This window comes from Saccopteryx bilineata, chromosome 11 (genome assembly GCF_036850765.1).
Source record: "Saccopteryx bilineata isolate mSacBil1 chromosome 11, mSacBil1_pri_phased_curated, whole genome shotgun sequence".
Classification (NCBI taxonomy): domain Eukaryota; kingdom Metazoa; phylum Chordata; class Mammalia; order Chiroptera; family Emballonuridae; genus Saccopteryx; species Saccopteryx bilineata.
In genome coordinates this window covers 19,426,686-19,450,509 of record NC_089500.1, presented here as the reverse complement: position 1 = coordinate 19,450,509, position 23,824 = coordinate 19,426,686, and the positions used below count along the sequence as shown (strand labels likewise).

The window sequence follows — 23,824 nt, the reverse complement described above, 5'->3', positions numbered from 1 at the left end:
CTCTTTCACCCCTTGTCCTCCCTCAAATCAATGAATGGGAAAAAATGTCCTTAAAAAGGCTAAGTTTGGATAGGAGCATATGTGACACACTGAACACTAACACCACACTAAAAAAAAAATCACCACAGGAAAGAACAGATAGCTGGACAGGGGAACTTTGTAAAAGAAATACTCAATTTTGGTAAAGAGGTATCTTTCAGTCTAAACTAAAGATTATATGAAAAACATCAAGGAGATACATTCAAGTTAATGGAAACAAGTCTTTATTAAGTAACTTTTAATATCAGAAAAATAAAACTCTTATAATTCTCTTTACAGCAAATATATAATATCAGTGCTTTGGCCATCTTAAGTTAAAGGCCCTTTATCATAAAATATATGGTTTTAAACTTTACTCAAATTGAATTTATAATCCCTATGACTTCCCTACATATACATAACAAAAGAGTGTAGTAAAATTAGCAAATACTAAACTATATTGATAATTTATCATTCTTAGTTTGTGGTTTTAGAAACAGTACACGCACCTAATATATATGTCGATTCCTTGGCTTATTAGTTGCAGTGTACAATGCAACAAAATACAAAATACATGCTTGGTGAACATTCGTTCATATCTACAAGACGACCGCTATAGATTAGGTTTCAATACTGACATTTAACTATCCTACAAGCAATTAGCATTACATTATAGTATGCCATCAAGGCAATTTTTTATACTGAAAAAAATCAAAATAAAAACCGTTATCTGTAAACTTTTATACGAAATGTAACTCTTCAAGTGGAAATAAAAAATAAAATTTGTCTATTTACTATTCAATACACATAGGATTTCAATTTTTGTTATACTGAGAAAAAAAAGCTCTTTTGTGTTGGGAAAATAACGCTTCAAAAAATAATTAGTAGAAAAACCCACCAGAATAATGTTTTGTCCTTTCAATGCCAGCATAGATTTGGGAACATACTGAGGATGAAGTCATAGACATCCACAGGTGAAATGTAAAAGTGTATCTTAAAGAAATCTTTCCTTGTGATTGGAAATAGTTTTGAAATGAAGTAAACTGATTGGAGGTTGTCACAGCTGCTTTTGTGAATTATGCTCAGGGCATTATTATCCCTCTCCCCTCTTCCCTAAATTACTAAAAAATAAAAATATATTTATAATGTGCAAGACAAATATGGATTGAACATAAACTGTTTCACATTTTGATCTAGTCTAAAAATTAATCAATAGCTTGATCAGACTAATGAATGGAATGTTTGCATCCTCAATTATTAGCCAAAATAGGTGAATCCCAAAGCCCTTCCCCAAATGGGAAAATCCAGGTGGCCATTTCCATATTCACCGAGGGAAGCAATGGGTCGAAATTCACAATCGACACAATTGCATTTCTGATCCACTGATCATACCAGCCGGGCGAGATGAAGGTCAATGTAGCAGGTTTTTGTCCCAAATTAAAACCAGTGATTGAGTAAACTGCCATCAGCCCTATTATTACCAGTAAGTAATTCACAATGCATTAAAAAGGTACTTGCAGTCCTGCAGAATTAGGCATAAGTTGTAAAATAAAAAACAAACCTGTTTTGTCAAAACTGGCAGTGTAAAGAAGGCAGCCCTGGAAGTGTCTGAGTCATCTGTAATGCCAAGTACCCTCTATAAACTCTTAATGTGGTTAGGCTTTGGGACCCATTGTTTTGAAATCTTAGACGTATACACTTCTCATAGGCTCACACAACCTATGATGATCTTCACTCAAAAGAGTTGAACTTCAGCTCCAGCAATTCTTATACAAGCTATGTCTCTGGGTCTACAGGATAATATTAATAATTCAAACTAATAGACAAGAGACCACTTAGGTTTAGTGTTACCATAGCAGCCTTTTATAAGTTTACTAACAACTTTAGCCTAATCCCAATAAAGCCTGATAACAGTCATAAGAATTCATTAGGAAGTTTACTGGGGTACCTTTATACCCATGCCTTTACGAGTCCATATAGAGATATAGTATTTATGTATATATATATAGTTAAGAGTGAATTTGGATTGCCTGAGTAACAGCTGTCTGGCAAACTGGACATGATGGCGTTCTCTTTTCACAGATCTTATTGGCACATTCCATGCAGAAGAGGTTGTGGCCACATGGAACTAGGGCAGCAATAACTTCATTTTCAAAGCAAATCACACAGTCGTGCTTTCTTCTTGATTCTGGAGGTGAACTAGAGGTGGAACCACCATTGGAAGAGGAGTAACTATTGGTACCATTAGAAAAAGCAGGGATGTATACTGGAAGGCCAACATGGTTGCCTGTACTTGGTGGGTCACTCCTAACCCTCCGAGCAAGTGGGTGTTCAATGCTCTCAGGAAATGTAGGAGACAGGCGAGGAGTGGATGGCTGACTTCCTCTACGCTGAGTCTTCATGTTACCAGAAGGATCACTCCCAAAGCCAGAGAGTGGGTTAACTGGTTCAAATGGGGTCCAGATAGTTTGTGCAGATGTTGGTAAAGAATCAAAGGCAGGAGAATCAACTGCAAGATCTTCTGAGCCTACAGATGGTAGTGTATCTCCAAACCAAAAGTTCCCTGTGCTAAACGGGCTTGTTGGGCTAAAGTCCGCCAGCCTATTGCTTCCAAAGTAGGAATCTGTGGAACCACTTCCCAGAGAACTGGAACTATCATTTCGATAATTGGATATCATTCTTGCACGGCTAGGAGGAACTGGGTTGGAGGAGAGCCACGCAGAGCTAAGAGTGCCACTTTCAAAGCTCACATCGGTACCGTTGTAATGGAAATCATTCTCTTCATTGAGCTCAATATAGTTTCCTGTACGCATGGCAATATGCATTTCGATTTCTTCTCGTGCTCGGTCAACATTCTCGGGCATCCCTGTCACTTCAAAGACAGGCTCCTTATCTCTGCTCGGAGTTACTATGTATGTGTGGGTCTGCTGCTGAATTCTTTTGATAGTTGCTCCTTTGGGTCCAACTACTAATCCTACTACACGATATGGGACCCTAACTTGAACGGTGGTTTGGCCGGGCAGATTTGGACTTGACAACCCTCCCAGGGCAGGGCCATTTTTGTTTCGAGATGCACGAATCATGGAGAAGTGCTCTGCAGCTGAGAGGATTTCTCTTTTGGCCATGGCAACATCTTCTTTCCGTCCAGTGACAACAAAAATGGGCTCTTCACCACGAACAGGTGTCTTGATATACGTGTTTGTCTTGGCTCTCAGTGCTTTAATTTTACAACCTGTTAGAAAGAAAATATGTCATAAGAATCAACATCTACTTCAACAATATGGATAAAGACAAATCACTGAGTGTTCCTTGCAAGCTAAACATCTGCTTCTGGGCAGCTGGAGTACTCTTATCTAGGCAAGCTATACCATGAGTGGTCTGAACACTAGAACTCTAGTAGTTTACTACCCTGCAGGGCGTTGGTGCAAAGAAAAAACCCCAAAGTACATGATACATTTACTATCGATTGTCTCATTTAATTTACACAATAACCTTAAGAATTAGACTATTATACTCCTTTTTCTGTGAAGAAAAATAAAGTGCAGAAAAATTGTATAACTTGTCCAAGTTCACAGTTAATTATAGTAAGTGGCGGAGCCAGATTTAAACCTACTCTGATTTGAAAATCTACCATCTATTTGTTAGTCCAAGAACCTCAAATTTCACACAACCATACCATATAACAAATGTTCTTTTTTTTTTTTTTTTTCATTTTTCTGAAGCTGGAAACGGGGAGAGACAGACAGACTCCCGCATGAGCCCGACTGGGATCCACCCAGCACGCCCACCAGGGGCGACGCTCTGCCCACCAGGGGGGATGTTCTGCCCCTCTGGGGCGTCGCCATGTTGCGACCAGAGCCACTCTAGCGCCTGAGGCAGAGGCCACAGAGCCATCCCCAGTGCCCGGGCCATCTTTGCTCCAATGGAGCCTTGGCTGCGGGAGGGGAAGAGAGAGACAGAGAGGAAAGCGCGGCGGAGGGGTGGAGAAGCAAATGGGCGCTTCTCCTGTGTGCCCTGGCCGGGAATCGAACCCGGGTCCTCCACACGCTAGGCTGACGCTCTACCGCTGAGCCAACCGGCCAGGGCTAACAAATGTTCTTTAACTTCCACTCAATTGTCTTAACATTCTCTTTCCTCTTTAAATCTCAATTGACAATAGTAATAAAGTGCTCATGGCTAGTAGGCCATATCACTTTTGTTCCCATCAGTTCCCTTTTAAGCTTATGAAGAACCAGTTGTTGTTTATCTGCATCTGTTTATGTTAATTGTATTTATAAATTAGCTATATGACCTATTACTCAAACCAGTGAAATATGAATAAAGACACTAAATTTGTATGAAAGTTGGTTATTTTTGAAAATTCCAACAAAAATGAGTAACTTAACTCTTTGAGTAGTATTAATGTACATCCTCACTCAAAGGGTTAACAAAAAACTCACTACCCAAGTGTTAAAGATCCAAAAAAAAAAGTGCCAGTTGACCATTTATGGGCGAGACAACTATAAAAGCCTGGGGTAAAATGTGTAACAGAATGACTTTGCACTCACTGTAAAATTCTTGCTAAATTCAAAAGAAACAAGGGAAACTTTATGGAATATCGGCACTGGATATGGTTTTATTAAAGAAAGACAACTCTGATTGGTAGACTCATCCTCAAATAAAAGCTGACCTCAAATCCAATAATTAAAAATACAAAATCTAAGGCAATATGCAAAAGTACACGATTCTTTAATCCAGGGGTCCCCAAACTTTTTACACAGGGGGCCAGTTCACTGTCCCTCAGACTGTTGGAGGGCCGGACTATAAAAAAAACTATGAACAAATCCCTATGCACACTGCACAAATCTTATTTTAAAGTCAAAACAAAACAAAACAAAAAAAAACAGGAACAAATACAATATTTAAAATAAAGAACAAGTAAATTTAAATCAACAAGCTGACCAGTATTTCAATGGGAACTATGGGCCTACTTTTGGCTAATGAGATGGTCAATATCCGGTTCCATATTTGTCACTGCTAGCCATAACAAGCGATATGTACTCCTCTCACTGACCACCAATGAAAGAGGTGCCCCTTCCGGAAGTGCAGCGGGGGCCGGATAAATGGCCTCAGGGGGCCGCATGTGGCCCTCGGGCCGTAGTTTGGGGACCCCTGCTTTAATCGTTTTTTTAGAGTAATCACCCATACCAATGCTGTAACTTAAATGTCAACTATACCAAAGATCTTAACATGAAGCTTACCAGAACAGATTTCCTCTCACTAATATATCATGTTATTCCTAGTTCCTAAAAATAAAGAAGGTGCTGTTGAAGATACTCATCACAATCCAGGCACATCCACCCCCTCCCTTTTGCCCCAATATATTCATAATGTACTAAGTCTTTATATGCATCATTTCTAGCCTTCATATATGCAATAGTCCCACTCCAATAGGTCTCTGTTGCCTCTAGTCTTGCGCCTCATGTCAATCTATTTTCTATGTTCACTTTAGTCAAACGATGCTTTCTCTGAATAAAGCAAAGATCACAGTCACAGCTTGCATATGGCTTCCTTTTACTTTACTATAAACATGGCACACAAGGCCCTTCTTTACCTGGTACTTGAGTACATCTCTTCCGTGACTAGAATGTTCCTCTCTTTTTGCCTCTTTACCTCCCAGTTCTGACTGTGAACTCCTACTAGACTTTCAGATTTTAGTCTAGATGCCTCATCCTCTAAGACTCAGTGGTTCTCAACCTGTGGGTCGTGACCCTGGCGGGGGTCGAACAACCAAAACACAGGGGTCGCCTAAAGCCATCGGAAAATACATATTTCCGATGGCTTTAGCCGCTGAGAAGCCGTGCTACCAGCTGCACAGCGCTACTCAGCTTGAACACAACGCCGTTATCGACGTGTGTTCCAAACTGAATGCCTGCGGTCATGCACAGATGTGATTGCATCATCCGTCCAGGGCCTAAGGGGCGGGGGGGAAAGGGGGGGCGCTCCACAGTCCATGGCAGCGCATTAGGTGTGTCCGGCGCTTGCTGACGTCATCAGTGGGTGGGTGCAGCAAGCGCCGGAGGACAGAAGCCTAGGAGGCCGAGAGGCAAGAGGCAGAGAGCCAAGAGAGCCTGCGAGACGGCCTGCTGGTGTAAAAAAGGTTAATAATGTAAAAAACAGTACACACAGCAGCTTACACTTACACAAAGCACCATACATTTACACAGTGTGAACTACATCGGTCTTATATTATAAGAGACCACTATAAGATGTAGTTCACACTGTTCCCCAATGTATAATTATCTCCCATATCTCCCACTATTTTCCCATATTCTGAATGAGGAAACTGCTGAAATCAGCGGTTTCTGGGATTGAATCCACCTCCTATTGATTTCATTGGGAGTGCGGCAAATTTTGTGGAAGAGAGCTCCCAAGAATCTCAGGTTACCACACAAGCCACCGCAGCCTCCTTTTGATTTCAATAAGAGGCGGAGAAATGACAGCTCCCGACACATTTCTTCCTCCTATTCAAGTCAATGGGAGGCCGCAGCAGATTCTGCTCAAATATAGAGCATGCTGCTTAATTTTTTCCACGCTAGAACTTTTCCTAGAGCAGAAAAATTCCAAAGGTGGAATCTGCCACCCCCAATAGACTGAAAGAGGCCTCACACTGAGGAATCTGCTGTGCGGATTCTACAGTGTAAAAGATCTGCCTCCTCTAGACGTCTATTGGGGGTGGCGGATTCCACCTTTGGAATTTTCCTGCTCTAGGAAAAGTTCTAGCGTGGAAAAAATTAAGCAGCATGCTCTATATTTGAGCAGAATCTGCTGCGGCCTCCCATTGACTTGAATAGGAGGAAGAAATGTGTCGGAACTGCATTTCTGCCGTACAGGGGATCTCTCTTCTGCGGAATCCACGGGTCTCCCATTGAAGTAAATGAGATGTGGATTCCACCGCAGAAACCGCTGCTTTATAGTGTGAAAGAGCCCTGAAAGATACCATGCTGTGCAGAAACTGCAGTGTATCCTATGATGTAGTTCACACTGTTCTATATAGAAAACTTGCCACTAATCTGGAAAAAACAGATCCATTAGTTAAGCAGCTATTTAAGGAATGGTAGCCCCAATACACTAGGTAAGGAGGTCCATTAGTAATAAATATTTCTCAATGTTTTTGTGATTAATCACTATGTTTAAATTGTTTGATTTGTAGCAATGAGAATACATAATGCATATCAGATATTTACATTCCGAATCATAACTGTAGCAAAATTACAGTTATGAAGTAGCCACCAAAATTATTTTTTGGTCTGGGGTCACCGCAACATGAGGAACGGTATTGCGGGCTCACGGCATTAGAAAGGTTGAGAACCACTGCTCTAAGAGGCTTCTTCTCCCTTAGGACTGGTTTGTATGCCCTTCCTAAGCATTCCCAAAGCACTCACTGGTTTAACTGTAAGGATATGTCAATGGGGTGGCCATACAACATCTGTTGAAACAAAGATCACTGTTTTCTATGTAACAATACTGTGCCTTTCTATACATGCTACTTTGCAGCTAAGTATTTCTTGCTGGGCTTTTCAAGACTTCCATATTCTGTCCCTATCCTGCTAATCCAACCTTTTGGAAAGTGGTTGATTATGCTGACTTCAATGACAGCATATTCAACCTACCACTGAACCTTTAGATCTCAACCACTAATGAAGATCCTGTTCCTTTTTCAAACAAACTGTAGAATTATAAATGACTGCTTTCTCACTGCAGGATCCTAGGTACCTATCACGAAAACACTTTTCTTCAGGTTTATTCTAACCTGAAGGCTATATTCATTTGAAAAGACTATAGGAAGGAAAACTGCTAAAAGCAAAACTCCAAAAAGGCCCGTGTGTAGTACCTGGAGGAAGTTAAAAGAGCCACGGGGAGGAGTAGTTTGGGAACTTTGAAGAAATTACTATGATGAGTCAAATATATGCTACTGTAAAATAAAGTGTTTATTACAAAGAGTGCTGATCCAATTTTTATCTACAATGAGCTACTAGAAGATTAAACAGATAGTACACTGAGTACTGTAGAGGAAAACGCTCTATCTGCTTTTGCTCCACAACAGAAAGTCAAATGAAAGACCAGAACAATAAAACTCACATTTACTTATTTATACAGGCTGAATCTCCAGGAGACTCCCTCATTCAGCACAATAGGTGATGCTTGGGGCTAAGAATGGAAACCACTTTCCATTGGTCAGTATGTGACAAGGGGAGACGTGATTGGCCAAAGGATTGGCCCCTCTCCACCCTTACTAATCTTGACCGTAAGAAAGTTGAATTAAGAAACGTTTCTAAATAAATACTTCTCAGGGTATAATCAACTGTCAGTTGCATCTTAGTAGAATCCTTTTTATTTAATACCTATTATTTTCTCAGTTAAAAATATGCCTATAGGCACACATCTGGCCTATGGCTGCAGTTAATAAACAGGTGTTTGATATATGGCTCATCAGAAAGACAGAAGATAAACATTTTGAGCAGAGACTGCTTCTAAGATGGGGGAGTGAGACAAACCTTACTCTGGCCAAAAGGAGCATGTGCTTATTTAGGTTTTGCAGATCTGGGGAAAGTGGTAACAGGAAGATAGCAAAGCAACTCCTTTTAAGGTGGAGATAAAAAGCTTTTTGGAGCATTTTAGATCGAGTTTGTATTTGAAAATTCAAAGATACTAAAAAAACCATAAAAGAATATATAATCTCGTAACAGCACAAAATTCATAAACTATAATATAAAAGTACTGATAAATTAGACTGCACTTAAAAAAAATTGCTGCATGGCAAAAGTCACCCGTAACAAGGTTAAAACATTAATTATTTACATCTCTCATCACAAACAAACATCAAAAACAGTGCTGGAAAGGAATGGGAGAAAGGCCCTCATCTTTAGCTGCTGAGTCTAAACTGCCCTAAGGCAGCTTGCGAGCTCTATCAAAATTACAATCGCAGGTATCCTTTTGCCCCTACAATTCCACTGGTAAAATTGATTCTAAAGAAATACTTGCATAGGTGCAAAAGGACCTCTGTATTACATTACTCACGGTTTTTTATCAGTGTGAGGTTGATACAGCCTCAGAATGGGATACTATAATATAGAACTGGTTGACTTAGGGTAGAAAAAGACAATTTTCCATGTATACCATTTTTTAAAATAAACTTTAAGCCATACAAAAACATTAGTTTTACAAAGAGATACCATTAAATTAGAACAATTTAAAAAATCGGCTGGTAGCTCTGTCGGTTAGAGCATTATCCTGATTCACCAAGGTTAAGGGGTTAGATCCCTGGTCACGGCACATACAAGAATCAACCAATGAATGCATAAATAAATGGAGCAATAAATCAATGTCTCTTCTCCCCCCCCCCTTCTTCTAAAAACCAAACAATAAAAATAAACAAAAAACTTAAAATATAAAGACTTTTTAAAATTAGAGTTAACATATCAGTAAGACTTTTGGCTAGTACTGAGATTATTCTGAATTGTATAAACAGCAGGGTAACCAATTTAATATCCTCAAAAGTGAACCTGGCTTTTTAATTCTAAGATGTAAGGACCAACAACTATTTTCTTACACCACAGAAAAAAAACCCAAACATATGACAAGCTGTATACCAACCTGTGTATAGGTTAAGAACTAGAATAGAATCACTTTTCAGAGTTGTAATTTTATTTTGATTTGAAAATAAATTCCTAAATAAAAAGTGTCCAATTTACCTCCCCGGAGTAGGAAGAACCCATCTCTTTTCTCTATCATTGTGGCGAGGGCTGCGTTTTACCTTCAAACCCTTAACTGCAGCCAGAATTGTAGTCCTGACACTTCAGCAGTGAGGAGGGAAAGGCCCTCTGTGGCTCGGAGAGGAGTTGAAAGAATTGAAAGGATGTATCCTCAGTGTTTCTCAAATCACCACAGTGGGTTTGCAATATCAACATAATGGGTTGTAATTGGCATAAAAACAAACACCAAGAATATTATGTGTTACAAATGTTTCAGTAAAGTATGTGTACAATGGGCTTCAATGTTAAATGTTCTTTTGCTTAGGCGGTAGGGTCAGTCAGAGCAGATCATCTTTAAGGCCACCTTTTAATCCCATTAAGCATGTAGAATGATGTACTTATAACCAAAGAACCAGATGTAGAATTATAGCCTGCAATGCAGATGTAATCACAGTCCAACTCAATTCACCTTAAAATAGGAAGATTATTCAGATTATCTGGGTGGGCCTGACCTAACCCTGAGTCCTTTAAGGTTTTCTCCAGCTGGTCTCAGTACTCATAGAGATGTGCTCTGGCTAGCCCAGAAGAAAGCAAACAATCCACGCTGTGAACTGCCTCATGGCAAGGGACTGCAGGTGGCCACTGCGATCTGCGAGCCAGAAGGAAAACGGAGGTCTTAATCAAGAAATCTTTTCCTGTTCTTTAATTTTGCTTATTACCTGCTGTAGTTAGTGGTTTCAGCACCACATATTTTTTATTTCATAGTCCTGTAGGTTAGAAGTCTGACATGGGCTCAACAAGGCTAAAAATCAAGGTACTGGCAGGATTTAGTTCCCTACAGTTACAGGGCTGAGCTCCCCACTTCCTTGCTGGCTGTCAGTGGAGGGCCATTCCCAGCTTTGAGAGGCCACCCCACACTCCTTGGCTTATGGACTCCTTCTTCCATCTTCAGAGCCAGCAACAGAGGATGAACCTTCTCATGCTTCAAATCTCACCCCTTCTCACCCCTCTGACCCAGTTTCTGCTTTTGAAGACTCATGTAATTATATCGGGCCCACACAGACGATCTCCGTCTCCCCATCTCAAGGTCCATACTCCACATCCATATTAGCATGTTGGCATTTTTGGAGAAAGGGATTTATTCTGCTTTCTGCATTACCATTTTCCTATCCTCCAATTATTTTCCATTTCTTCCAAGTCCCCTGGCTTTTGAACCAAGGTACAAATTTAAACCCTAAACCAGGGTAGTGGCTATACATGGGGGTGGGGGGTGTCAGGAAAAGTTTGGGGATCCTAGGCATTGGAATAGGGTGATTAGATTCAGTAAAAATTCAATATATAGGTAGAAAAGAAATATATGTCACTGCGTTGACAAAAATAATGAATTTATGTCGAGATGCAAGTAAAAATTTGGTAGGAGATGCACAAGTAAATACAAACTGGCTTCCACTTGTCCTACGGGCTTTGTCTAGGAGCTCCTAGTTAAACCACTCCGTCTCCAGGCCAAGAAACATTTACCAAATTACGAGACAATGGATCAGCCTAATGCTTAGACTTACCCATTCAAATATTAAATTCCCTAAATAGGTGCAGGTGCTAATTTGAAGTGATAAGCTCATAAATCAGGAGAAAAAAAGTCATGTAAGCAACACTGATATAATTGCTTTAATGAAAATAGACATACAGTGGGAGCAGAGAAAGGGAGATGACTTTATTGCTTACAGTAAATGAAAGAAGACTACAAAGGCAACTGAACTTAGGCTTGAAGAAAGGTGGGAAGGAGCAGAGGGAATTTCAAGTGCCAAAGCAGGGAAATCAAAAATATGAGACGGCAGCCAGGAACCCACACCTGGCTGGTATTGTGGGAGCTTCAACTGACTGGAGGGGAGAAAGCTCCATGGGGACTGACATCTTCAATGCTAGGCAAGGGTTTAAACTTTATCTTGTAGGTGCAAAGAATTAATTTTTTTAAAGAAAGAAGCCTCAAGTGTTATGTGAAATGTTGCTGATTTTTGACAAAGATGATTTTGTTTTTCAGAAATTAAATTCACTGTACTTTCCACTCATCATTTCATGGTTTGTGATATATTAGAATTAATAAAGGGGAGGTCATATTACTTAATTATTTTATATAAAATAATGTCTCTTACTTCCTAGAAGAGTCTAGACAAACTACCCAAAAGCTCCTTTAACTTTATAAGGGACTCAATTTCAGTGTATCTCCAAAATAGTGCTTCTTTTGTATTCAACTTAACCCAATATTTAAATAAATTATTTAGATTAGCAATGCAATATATTCCATTCCTAAATCACAATATAGAAATAATAGCTTTTCTCTCTAGGGTTCAAGTAGCTCTTTTAGTCAAAATTTTCTGAAATTTTAAAAAGAACACCGTCTCACTTTAGGTATAACTATGAAAGTACTTCAAACAACTTCATTTATGTGATTTTAGTTTTGCTTATGACCAGTATTCATACAGACATCTTATACCTTCAGTCAATTAGCATCTACTGCTGTTAAAACAAAAGCTCTGAACAACTTCAGGTTGACCAGCTCCTTAGGCAAAGGGTTAGAGATAAAGCAAGAAGGAAGAAAATCCTAGTTACCACAATATGGAATTTAACACAATAAAATGGTGCCCTGCTGGATAGCACAGTTGACTATAGAGCATTGTCTTGATACACAAAGATTGCTGGTTTGATCCCTGGTCAGGCAGGGCACAGACCAAAACAGGTTAATGTTTCTCTCCCTACCCCTGCCTCATCCCTCTAAAATCATCAATAAATTTTTTAAAATAATAAAATGCTAAGTTTCTAATCCAACCATTCAATTCAATAAAACAAACAGGAAGTGACTTATTTTGTTTGAGGTCTTTTGACATTAAAGATGCAAACATGACTAAGATTCAGTTCTGCCCTCACTGACATTTAACAACTTCAAGCACCAAAAGGGTTTGGTGTTTACACATGTGTTCATACACAGATATTGATCTGTCATTTTCTTTCTTTTTTTTATTGTTAGTAGGTGATGTCAAAACCTTCCATATCCTTGCTGACTTTATGTCTGCTTGTTCTACCACTTACTGAAGATAGGAGTGTTGAATTTGAAAACTCCAATTCTTTGTGTGTGTGTGGCAGAGACAGAGAGAGTCAGAGAGAGGGATACATAGGGACTGACAGACAGGAAGGGAGACAGATGAGAAACATCAATTCTTCGTTGTGGCTCCTTAGTTGTCCATTGATTGATTCTCATATGTGCCTTGAAGGGGGAGGGGAGGCCCTACAGCAGACCAAGTGACCCCTTGCTCAAGCCAGTGACCTTGTGCTCAAGATGGTGAGCTCAGGGTCTCGAACCTGGGTCTTCCACATCCCAGTCCGATGTGCTATCCACTGCGCCACCGCCTGGTCAGGCTGAATTAGCCTGCGACTGTGGGAAAGTTAGTATTGCTATAGATCTGTTTCCTTATTTGTGCAGTGGAAATTAAGAATAGACCCAATGAGATGATACACTGCCTGACACCCTTTGCTGTTACTAAAAAAAATAATAAAATGAATCAATTTTCTATAGGAAGTTAAAAACATTTAAAGACTGAATATCCTGAAGATAAAACTTATTTATATTGAAAGATATTAAAAACTATGAAATTGGGAGGAGATATGTTGAAGTCAATTAACTGGTAATTTGAAACCTGGTACTTTTGCATGACTTTAGGAAGTCTTTGTGGACAAAAATAACAAGAGATAATCTAGTTTAATCTCATTTTATAGATAGAGGAAACTGAAGCTCAGAATTGCCTCAAGTTATAAACCAATGAGTCCTAAATACGCCCTTATCTCAGTGGTGCACTTACTTCCTAGCTCAGTGGTCCCCAACCTCTTTGGGCCATGGACTGGTTTAATGTCAGAAAATATTTTCACAGACCGACCTTTAGGGTGGGATGGATAAATGTATCACGTGACCAAGACAAGCATCAAGAGTGAGTCTTAGATGGATGTAACAGAGGGAATCTGGTCATTTTAAAAAAATAAAACATTGCTCAGACTTAAATATAAATAAAACGGAAATAATGTAAGTTATTTATTCTTTCTCTGCGGACCGGTACCAAATGGCCCATGGACCAGTACTGGTCCGCGGCCCGGGGGTTGGGGACCACTGTCCTAGATGATTTAGGGTGGAGAACTCTCTGCATGTACAGGTCTTTTTAAAAATATAAGTTAAACTAAACCTAAAATTCCCCTTCTATTTTACCTCTTTAGTTTAGACAAGAGTATCAACATACTTAATTTAAAAAGGGCTCATATTTTGCTTTTCTCTAAAGCTGCAACACCCAGAGAAGGGTATAAATTAAGATGCAAAGCAGAACAATTTTCCTAGCTGGGGAGCTTTAAATGAGGTTATTCCCAGCACAGGATGTTAACAGAAACCGTAGAAGTACCTATTCAGGTACCATAGAATGAAATCAGATTAAAAGTCATTCTCTTCCAGACTAGTTTAGTTCTTCCCATTTACATTTCTAAAGCTCTGATTTAAAATCAATTTGAAGACACTGTAAATTTAAAAAATATATAATGTAGATTGTTTAATGGTATACCCTGAGAAAAATTTACTAGAATGACAATTTTTGGTTTCAACTAGCATCTGGCTCAGAGCACAAATCCAGTAGAAAAATAAATTATACAATTTATCTTATACCATATTAATCTACTATTTCTATACTTTTAATTGTACAGTAATTTTGTACTAACATCTTTTCAAACTTGATCCTCACAACAGGTTGGGGGTGATGGAGGGGCCAGGGAAAGCAAGCAGATGGAACAAATCCTTTTTCTACAGAAAAACTGAGGCTCAGAGAAGTTAAATGATTTGTTCAAGGTCATAGGCAACAAATGGTGAAACCAGGTCTCCATCAAGTTTTCTAGCTCCAGTTCAATGTCTTCTTTAGTACACTAATGTACTGGTGGAAAGGCAGAAACACGCCAAAGGGAAGGGGAGAATGGTACAGAAAGCGGGGCAGCAAGGTCAGTCCAAAGTACAAACATTTTTACACTGGTAACCTTTTGGGGAGATATTCTAATTGTTAACAACTATTTCCTTCCCACTCTCCTCTAACCATGCTTAATACTAACCACTTTATGCTGATCTTCAACTACACCTGCAGTTTTCATTAAAGAATTTTATTATTTTAAGGCCTAATCTTATTATTCCATTATATAACTTTGCTTATGGTCAAATCAGGCTTCCCTGTATACAATGAATTGTAGTTTTTGCTTACTGAACAAAGACAACTAACCATGCCCACATGAATTAATTATTCTTAAATCCCAAACACTGGCATGAAAGAAAGAGATGCTACAGTTATGGTGTGTGACTTATAATTCTCAAAATCAGTTATGAAATAAAGGCTTGAACTTGAATGCTACTGAAACAGCATCAGGTTGTGCATAATTCAATTTTGTAGTTGGGTCTGGTAATAACATTAGAAAATTATTATAAAGGCTTAATTAAGCCTTTATATAAGATTTAATTTTTATAAATGTCCATATGGTACCTAGTGGTAGCATGAAAAAAAGTTAAGAGTAACCCACAAATTATGATATATATAAACCACTTGGGAAGCATTATGATACAGTATAATAAAACCATAACTTTTAGGCTCACCTAAGATCAATGGGGTTCTAAAATTGATTATCCATAATGTATTCAGAATTTCCTAAAGGAGTTTTTAAACTGAAAAGTTTTAAAAGTTTCCTATTTAGCTTCTTAGGAACATTACCTGTTTTTTTCATTTTGAGTTTAATTTTAAATTACAAATTCTATATGGTATACATTACATTTTTAAAAATCCTGTAACACTCCTATAAATTAAAAAATAATAGTGTGGCCTGACCACGCGGTGGCGCAGTGGATGGAGCATCGAACTGGGATGCGGAGGACCCAGGTTAGAGACCCCGAGGTCACCAGCAGCGAGGGCTCATCTGGCTTGAACAAAGAGCTCACCAGCTTGGACCCAAGGTCACTGGCTTGAGCAAGGGGTTACTCAGTCTGCTGAAGGCCCACGGTCAAGGCACATATGAGAAAGCAATCAATGAACAACTAAGGAGTTGCAACGAAAAACTGATGATTGATGCTTCTCATCTCTCTCTGTTCCTGTCTGTCTGTCCCTGTCTATCCCTCTCTGACTGTAAAAAAAAAAAAAAAAAAAAAATAGTGTGATAGTCATGGCTGTTCACTAATATTCTGGTAGACTCCTGAGGGCATGGATATAAATGCACTTTCTTGACCACTTGAAGTTGGATGTGGCCAGATGACTTGCTCTGATTAATGAAATATAAACAGATTTGATACTTATTACTTCCGGGTCTGACATTTAAACACTTAGCATATGCTATGCTACTGTCTCTCATTTCCCTGGCACAGGGGGAGACCAGTCAACATTTGAGATGGGGGTTGCTTCACTGGCCTGTGTCCCTGAGTGACTAAAATGAGCAGAGCCCTGTGAATAAGTAATAACCTTTACTGTTTTAATATTGAGATGTTAAGGTTCTTTGTTATCACAGCATAATTTGGATAGAAATGCCATGTACCTAACAGGCGTTCAGACATAAGATGGTTCTAGTTCCATCACATGAGAAGAATAAAATGGATGAAACTGCTAAGCAAGCCAAAAAAAAGTGAACATGATTAAACACAGTGGCTCAAATTAATTTCAGATTCAACTTAATAATAGTATGTGCTTATCACTTACAGTTTCATATATATCAATTTATCTGTGTATCATTCAGGGTCTCATGATTATACCCAGATGACGAGGAGGAATTTGAAGCCCAAGGAATTCAAGTGTGCTGTCCAAGATCACAAAGTGAGTTACTGTCACGGAGTAATCAGAATTTAGAAATTTTAATTTCTGATTTCTGGCTCTTTCCAAAATAACACAGCTAAGGAGAGACAGTTAAGGGCAATCTGTAGTAGTTTTCAATATGTATTTTTACGCTAACAGACATTCTAAAACATTTTTGCATTCAGTTTAAGGCAAAGGTATTAAATTTTTTAATTTGTACAAATATCAAATACACAAAATATTAAGCACCATCCTATAACTAAATGCTACCTTTCTTTAAAACTTAAGATGTATTATATATACCTAGCCTGTGGTGGCACAGTGGAAAGAACATTTGACCTGGAACACGGAGGTCACTGGTTCAAAATCCTGGGCTTGCTTGGTTAAGGCACATACAACAAGCAAGCAATGAACAACTAAAGTGAAGCAACTGAATTGATACTTCTCGCTCCCTCTCCCTGTAAAATAATAACTTGTTAAAAAAACAACAACAAAAACTTTGTTGATGTAAGAAGTACCTAGAATTCTAACTTATAAACATTTAAAAAAAATTTTTCTCAATCTCCTAACAGAGCAACAGTTCTCAAATACTTGACTTCCTGGATCATTTTTAGATTGTTGGTAACTGAGGGTAGAAAATACACCCTCCTCAATTTACCACTTTATTTTCCACTTCCTCCCCAGTGAATCAAAATAGTTCATTAGCTGAATAAGGCAGAAAGAAAAGGCATTATACTCCCCAACAATTTGCAATACAAAGATAATAACTGGACTTTTCCTAATGGTACCAAAGCTAATACAATTTGCAGCTAAATTAAAATTTTAAAGCATAGAAAAGTTACAATACTTTTTTAAACCGGCGACCTCAGCACTTCCAGGTCAATGCTTTATCCCACTGCGCCACCACAGGTCAGGCGACAGTGAATTTTTAATTAGACACACAGACCTAAATATTAGGACAACTCTGCCTTCTGAGTAGTAGAGATACCAAAATTGTATTAAGTTAATTTGGGTAGTGATATTTTAAGTTATACATACTACTATAGAAACATAGCATACCAACTCGTGATCAGGGCAGAAATTAGCCCAAAATACAATATTATTAACCTTCCAGAGGAGGATGCTTCAGCACTGCGGCAGCAATGTAAAGTAAGACCTTTATCTCCGATGTCAAACAAATGGGCCAAGTGCAAGTGCCATCATCATTTGAGCAAGCTGCTTTCCAGAACTTCAGTTTCTACATCTGTAAAATGGGGGATAACTGCCTGACAGGTTTAAATGGCACCAGTAAAAACACTTAACATACTATCTGGCATAGAGAACACCAACAATCTCCCCATCTCCACAAAAGAAAGACACTGTGCTTTAGCATTATTCTGAAACGGTTTCTCCTCATGAAATGTGTATTTCTTCTTGACTATATGGCAAGACTAAGCCTTTTCTTTTTCTCCTGGACAAAACATGCATATATACCTTATTTCAGTTATGTTAAAACTTGGTTCTACTCTATGAAACTGGAGACAGAGTAGCTCAATAAAGAAAAACATCTCCAAAGGGTCAAGCTCAGTGATATCTACAGTAGGGTGTAAGAAAATCCACTGGCCTGCAGAAAAAAAAACAGAACTCCAATTTCCATTTTTTACTTTACCCTTAAAATTTTTTTCTTTCATCTGACCAGGCAGTGGTGCAGTGGATAGAGTGTCTAACTGGGACACTGAGGACCCAGGTTTGAAACCTAGAGGTAGTCAGCTTAAGTGTGGGCTCACCAGCTTGAGTGTGGGATCACAGACATGACCTCTTGGTTGCTAGCTTGAGCAAGGGGTCACTAGCTTGGATGGAGCCCATCCCTCCCAATCCTGTCAAGGCACATATGAAAAGAAAGCAATCAATGAAAAACTAAAGTGACACAACTATGAGTTGATGCTTCTCATCTCTCCTGTCCCCACCTGCCACCTCTTTCACTAAAAAAAAATGGTTTCATAATGTATAATATATTAGCATACATATCATTCATACACACATACCCACACATTGGGAATACATGCTTAAATTCTTTGAAGGGTGAACAATTAAAAAAGCTGGACCTGGCTGGTTGGCTCAGCGGTAGAGCGTCGGCCTGGCGTGCGGGGGACCCGGGTTCGATTCCCAGCCAGGGCACATAGGAGAAGCGTCCATTTGCTTCTCTACCCCCCCCTCCTTCCTCTCTCTCTCTCTTCCCCTCCCACAGCCAAGGCTCCATTGGAGCAAAGATGGCCCGGGCGCTGGGGATGGCTCCTTGGCCTCTGCCCCAGGCGCTAGAGTGGCTCTGGTCGCGACAGAGCGACGCCCCAGTTGCCCCTGGTGGGCGTGCCGGGTGGACCCTGGTCCCGGTCGGGCGCATGCGGAGTCTGACTGTCTCTCCCCGTTTCCAGCTTCAGAAAAATACAAAAAAAAAAAAAAAAAAGCTGGAGACGGCTTTTCTATGAGGCTAGAAGACACACATACACCATCAATTAAAGTCACTAGTGAAAACAGTTGAGGACACTATTTTTAAAAAAACTTTTTATTGAATTTATTGGGGCGACATTGGTTAATACAATTATACAGGTTTCATGTGCACAATTCTATAATACATCATCTGTGTATTGCATTGTGTGTTCACAACCCCAAGTCAAGTGTCTCTAGAAGACACTATTTTCTTAAATAGTAATATAAAACCTTGGGTTATAAGTCTTTTGAAGCCACTGAATTTATGACACCAATATTTATTTATAATGTAGGTAAGAATGGATATACTGTTCTACTTTAATTCACTTTTTTAGTCTAACTGGATATGAATGTGCAAATCAGAATCAAGTCCACTGACTTAAACCTGTTAACCACTGTAAACGTGACTTGCAAATAATAATTTAAAAAAAATTTTAAATCTGTAAGGTTTACCTCCAATGTCTACATTCTAAAAAGTTTTTGATTCTAATAAGCCTCTTTAGTAGCTATTGTTGGTTTGAAAATGAAATATAAAGTTTAAAAACTGGGGCCAATTTACATTTGCAGACAACTATACCTCTACTGGGGAGTAAAAATATGAGGTCAACACTCTGTCAACTTTCATCATTATAAAAAGCAGTGATTTTGGTTTTTTTAAAGACACTGGAAGAGGCCATCTACATGAGTTGCTAGTCTATGACTCAATTCCATTTGTCCTACTCTTTGCTTTAGAGCTGAAGTCATAAATGTCTCTATCTGTGACATAATTATTTCCAAAAACAATTAAGAGATGCCAAACAGAAAATTATGAATTCAGGTAACAAAATGGCAGGATAGATAATTCTTAATAATGAAAATTTGGTTCATCCAAGGGAAACAAATTAAATGGTTTTGCCCTGTTTATTCACTTGGGGGAGATTATCACTGGAAAAGGATGCAAACATTAGAAGTTGTCCAGTTCTCCTGCAGGAGTGGGACAGTACTTGATAGGTTTTATTATGGTGCTGCTGAGGCGTGGAGGGTGGCATAAGGGGTCAATGATCCACTAATTGAATGGTTCAGAACAGTAAAAGGGCAAGACTTTCTGCTCTTAAGATAAGATAGAGGATGATGACATACTTTTAACAGTACTGTGAATTCTGGGAAAATATTAAGTGCAAAAAGAATAGTCAGCAATTAGTCTCCATGCCCTAATACATAGATTCACATTTCCTTATTAACCAATAAGCAGAGCCCTACCTACAAAGAAAGACTAAAAACTTTATCTCATTTGCTGCAATTTAATAGTACAAAATAAAAACTGGGAATGAATTCTGTTTACTTTTAAGTAATGGATTTGTATGAAGATATCAGCTTGTGCAATTAAGGACCATTTTATAGTGATTTAAAGGGTCTAAAACAAAGAAGGAAAAGGTTTGTATTAAACCTAATATACAAACAATATCATTACAGTGTCCCTTAGTAAAACTGGCATGTAAACATTCTCCTTTGTTATCCTAAACTGTCCCCATAAGCACACTGTAACAATTTGTGCTTAGGAAGTGGCATCCTAGTATGACAATAAGGGGCCTTTGATACTCTGGCCTAAACACACACCTTCCTAGCCCTTTTCACTACTCCCCTTTTACAGACAGATCCTAAGTATCAAAACAAAACAAAACAATACACACACAAAAAATGCAACTTGACAATCATATCTGGATATTATTCCTCCACACCTTTCCTTACATTGCTCCTCAGTCTTTCTTCTATCTCTGTTTTGTTCAAGTCCTGTCCACTCTCTAAGGCCTCCCAGGATTGATGTTTTCAGATGTATGACTTTTGTTGTCACACAACTACAGTCAGGGCCATTAACTACATACACATTAATTTAGTGCCACCCTACTGTTTATTATACTGTTTGCTCCTCAAAGGCAGCAACTTTGAATAATCAACCTTACATTTCCAACTGCCATAAACTCAATGCCTGGCAAAATACAGGTTTGATACATAGCAATTCCTTGATGTTCTTAATTGAATGGCCAGCTCATTTCAGATTCATAAATTGAGATGTTACAATTTTATCCTATGTGAGGTGAAATAGTTCTCTCCTGGATTAGTACTTTTAAGTATTGCAAAAACTCAAACAAGGCATGGGAAAGTTATTTACCAAACTACAGCAAAAACTCAGTTGAATGGCATCAACTTTAAACAGTGCCTTTAAGCACCAACCATAGGGAGGTCTGAAATAAGCTACCTCCTCTACCAGATTTCAGATGGATTTTTCTTATTAAAATCCTAGAGATAATGAGCCAACTCTGATATCTGAAACCACCACTTCAACAGACCTCTTATTTATGTGTACTTAGACCACTCGGGAAAGATGAGATCATTTCAGCAGCAGCGCCATCATTTATCTTTATTTGACCCCAACAATGCTCTCAACGTAACAGCAGAGAGATATGCCTCCACCAGGCTAACTCAAACTGTAACAAGGCAGCTGCAGGTATATTTAATAAAGGGGATAAAGCTATACACTAGCACTGGACCTTGCCTAAAAATGTCGGATACAGAGGTACTTTGGGCATCCCCTTCCCCCACCTTCACAAATCTACTCCTGGAATCTGAGACATAGGTCCTTTGTCTGAACACTGTGGGAGGAGTCTGTCAGCAGTACTGGTGTGCTGGCAAGTGAGGAAGAGAATTTACTAAAAAACGTATAAATGCACCAAGTTCTTTAACTTAATTACCTTACTGGTCAATTTTTCTTGTACACTATAAAGTGTAGTAAAAGGTAGCCAGTGTGCCTTTTCGAGAGTTAAAATGCAGCAAAGGACTTCAGTAAGATCAACAGTGAGTTAGGCTGCACTTGAAAAGCTAAGTTTCTGAATAGCAGAGGGGCGAAGGGAGGGGGTTGAATCGAAACCCACCACTTGAACATCCCCTTCGCTCTCCAACGAACTCTTTCCACAAGCCTCCATTTCTGTCCATTTCTTCGTCTGAACAAGCTTTTTGTAAGGGAAGCTGAGCGCTTTTACTGTAAGACGGCCGGGGAGCAAACTTGCTGTCGGAGCTTTTTGTATACAACACCAAATGCACAATCGACCCGACCTTTTACCACCTCCCCGAGGTCTCCGGTGCCACGCCAGGCCGGTGTTCCACGAATACCGCCCGAGTGCAGTGAACACCCCGGATTGGGCGCTTAGAGAAACTTAACACCTTTTATCGTGCAAAAGGAGCGGAACACCGCGGGTTCTCGAAAGGGGACCCATCTCCCGTCGTCGACCCCCGGCTCCTCCCAGACCCCTTCGCGGTGGACTTGGGGAACTGGCTTTTTCTGCCCCAAGCTGGTTTCCTTTGACTCTTCTCCACCCACGCCCGGGGGCCATGCCCAGCGAACCCCCTCCCCGCACTCACCCTGGCGACCGACAATCTCAGCGACATGCTCGGAGCTGGGCACCGGGACGCACTCGGTGGTGTTGACGCTCTTCCTCCGCAGCAGGGCCGCCTGCTCCCCGTTCAGGCCGGCCGCCGCCGCCCCGCAGCCGCCGGGGCCGTAGGCGTGGGACAGCATCGCCGCCATCATGCCCTGGGCATCGTCCCCTGCGTACAGCACCCCCGCCGCCGCAGCAGCCGCCTCCCGCGCATCGAAGCCGGCGGCGGGCAGCAGCACCGACCCCAGGGACCCGCCCGGGATCGGCTGGGTCTGGGAGGCGGCAGCCGCGGGCGGCGACAGCAGCAGCAGCGACGGCCGATCCTCCTCCTCCTCGCCCTCCTCCAGCTCCTCCTCCTCCAGCAGGTCTCCGTCCAGCTCCGTTTCCTCCCCCTCCTCGTCCTCCTCCAGCTCGGCCGTCTCGGGGGCCCCGGGCCGGCTGGGCGGAGTCCGCTCGTCCGGCGACAGTCCCACCGCCCGCCTGGCCTGGCCCTGCGCCGCCGCGGCCCTCAGCGCCGGGGCGCCGGGCTCCGCCGGGCTGGGGTCGTCGAGGCCTAGCGCGGCCAGGTGCTCCCTCAGCAGGAGCCCGTCCCCCTCGAGTTCCGGGCCGCCCGCGGGCGGCGGCAGCGGCGGCGGCGGGGGCGGCTGCGGCAGGGGAGCCGGGGCCGCCGCCAGGGCCAGGGCCGCGGAGCTGCCGCTCGGCATCGCGGCGGCGCGCTGTCAATGGCGGCGGCGGCGGCTGGGTCAGGCGCGGCGGGCGGCAAGCCCCATGGCGGACAGGGCCCGGGCCCTCCTCAGCGCGCAAACACCTTGCCTCTGGGGAAGCGGCGGAGCTGGCGACCCGCGCGGAGGAGCGCCAGGGCCGCCGGAGGCCGAGGAGGGCGGGGTGGAGGGGCTGGGGAGGAAGGCAGAGGTAGGTAACTAGGTGGGTGGGTGGGGACGGCAACGGGGCGGGCTGCTGGAGGTGGTAGCGGCTCCCCTCTCAGGGTTTCTTTTGTTTCATGGCCTTAGCCAGCCCCCGGCGCGCGCGGCGGCGGCGGCGGCGACGCCCCACGCCGCTCTCCGAAAGAAGCCGGCGGGCTCCGATTGGGCGCTTTTAATCTCTGGGAGTCCGCCTTCTCCTCCCCGCAGCCTTCGAAGTCCTTTCCCTACCCCCCCACCCCACCCTCTTCTCGGGCCCCGCCCCGCCCCTCCCCGGAGCTCTCTGATTGGGTGGCTGGGACGAGCCAGCCCTCTAATCCTTCTTCTTTCGTCCTCTCCCCTCCCCCACCCACCCTTCCCTTTCCCTACTGCCTCAGGAGAGGGACTGTGATTGTTCGATGTACACGTCACTCTTTGTGACGTACCCAGGTGGG

The 23,824-nt window shown here is 41.3% G+C and overlaps 1 protein-coding gene across 1 annotated transcript; it reads right to left on the bottom strand.

Annotated features, from left to right (window-relative positions):
• Positions 1-1,217: 1,217 nt before the first annotated feature.
• MEX3C (mex-3 RNA binding family member C) lies at positions 1,218-23,320 on the bottom strand. Its single transcript, XM_066246782.1, has 2 exons — positions 22,454-23,320; positions 1,218-3,250 (listed from the first exon to the last, which is right to left on the bottom strand). Exons 1-2 carry the CDS (start codon positions 23,172-23,174, stop codon positions 2,028-2,030), a joined length of 1,944 nt encoding a protein of 647 aa, XP_066102879.1. The 5' UTR covers positions 23,175-23,320; the 3' UTR covers positions 1,218-2,027.
• Positions 23,321-23,824: the final 504 nt, after the last annotated feature.

Coding starts and splice junctions, on each gene's coding strand:
- MEX3C (XM_066246782.1), bottom strand. CDS start 23,174: ATGCCGAGCGGCAGCTCCGCGGCCCTGGCCCTGGCGGCGGCCCCGGCT. Junction 3,251..22,453: donor TGAGATTGTCGGTCGCCAGG/GTGAGTGCGGGG, acceptor TCTTTCTAACAG/GTTGTAAAATTAAAGCACTG.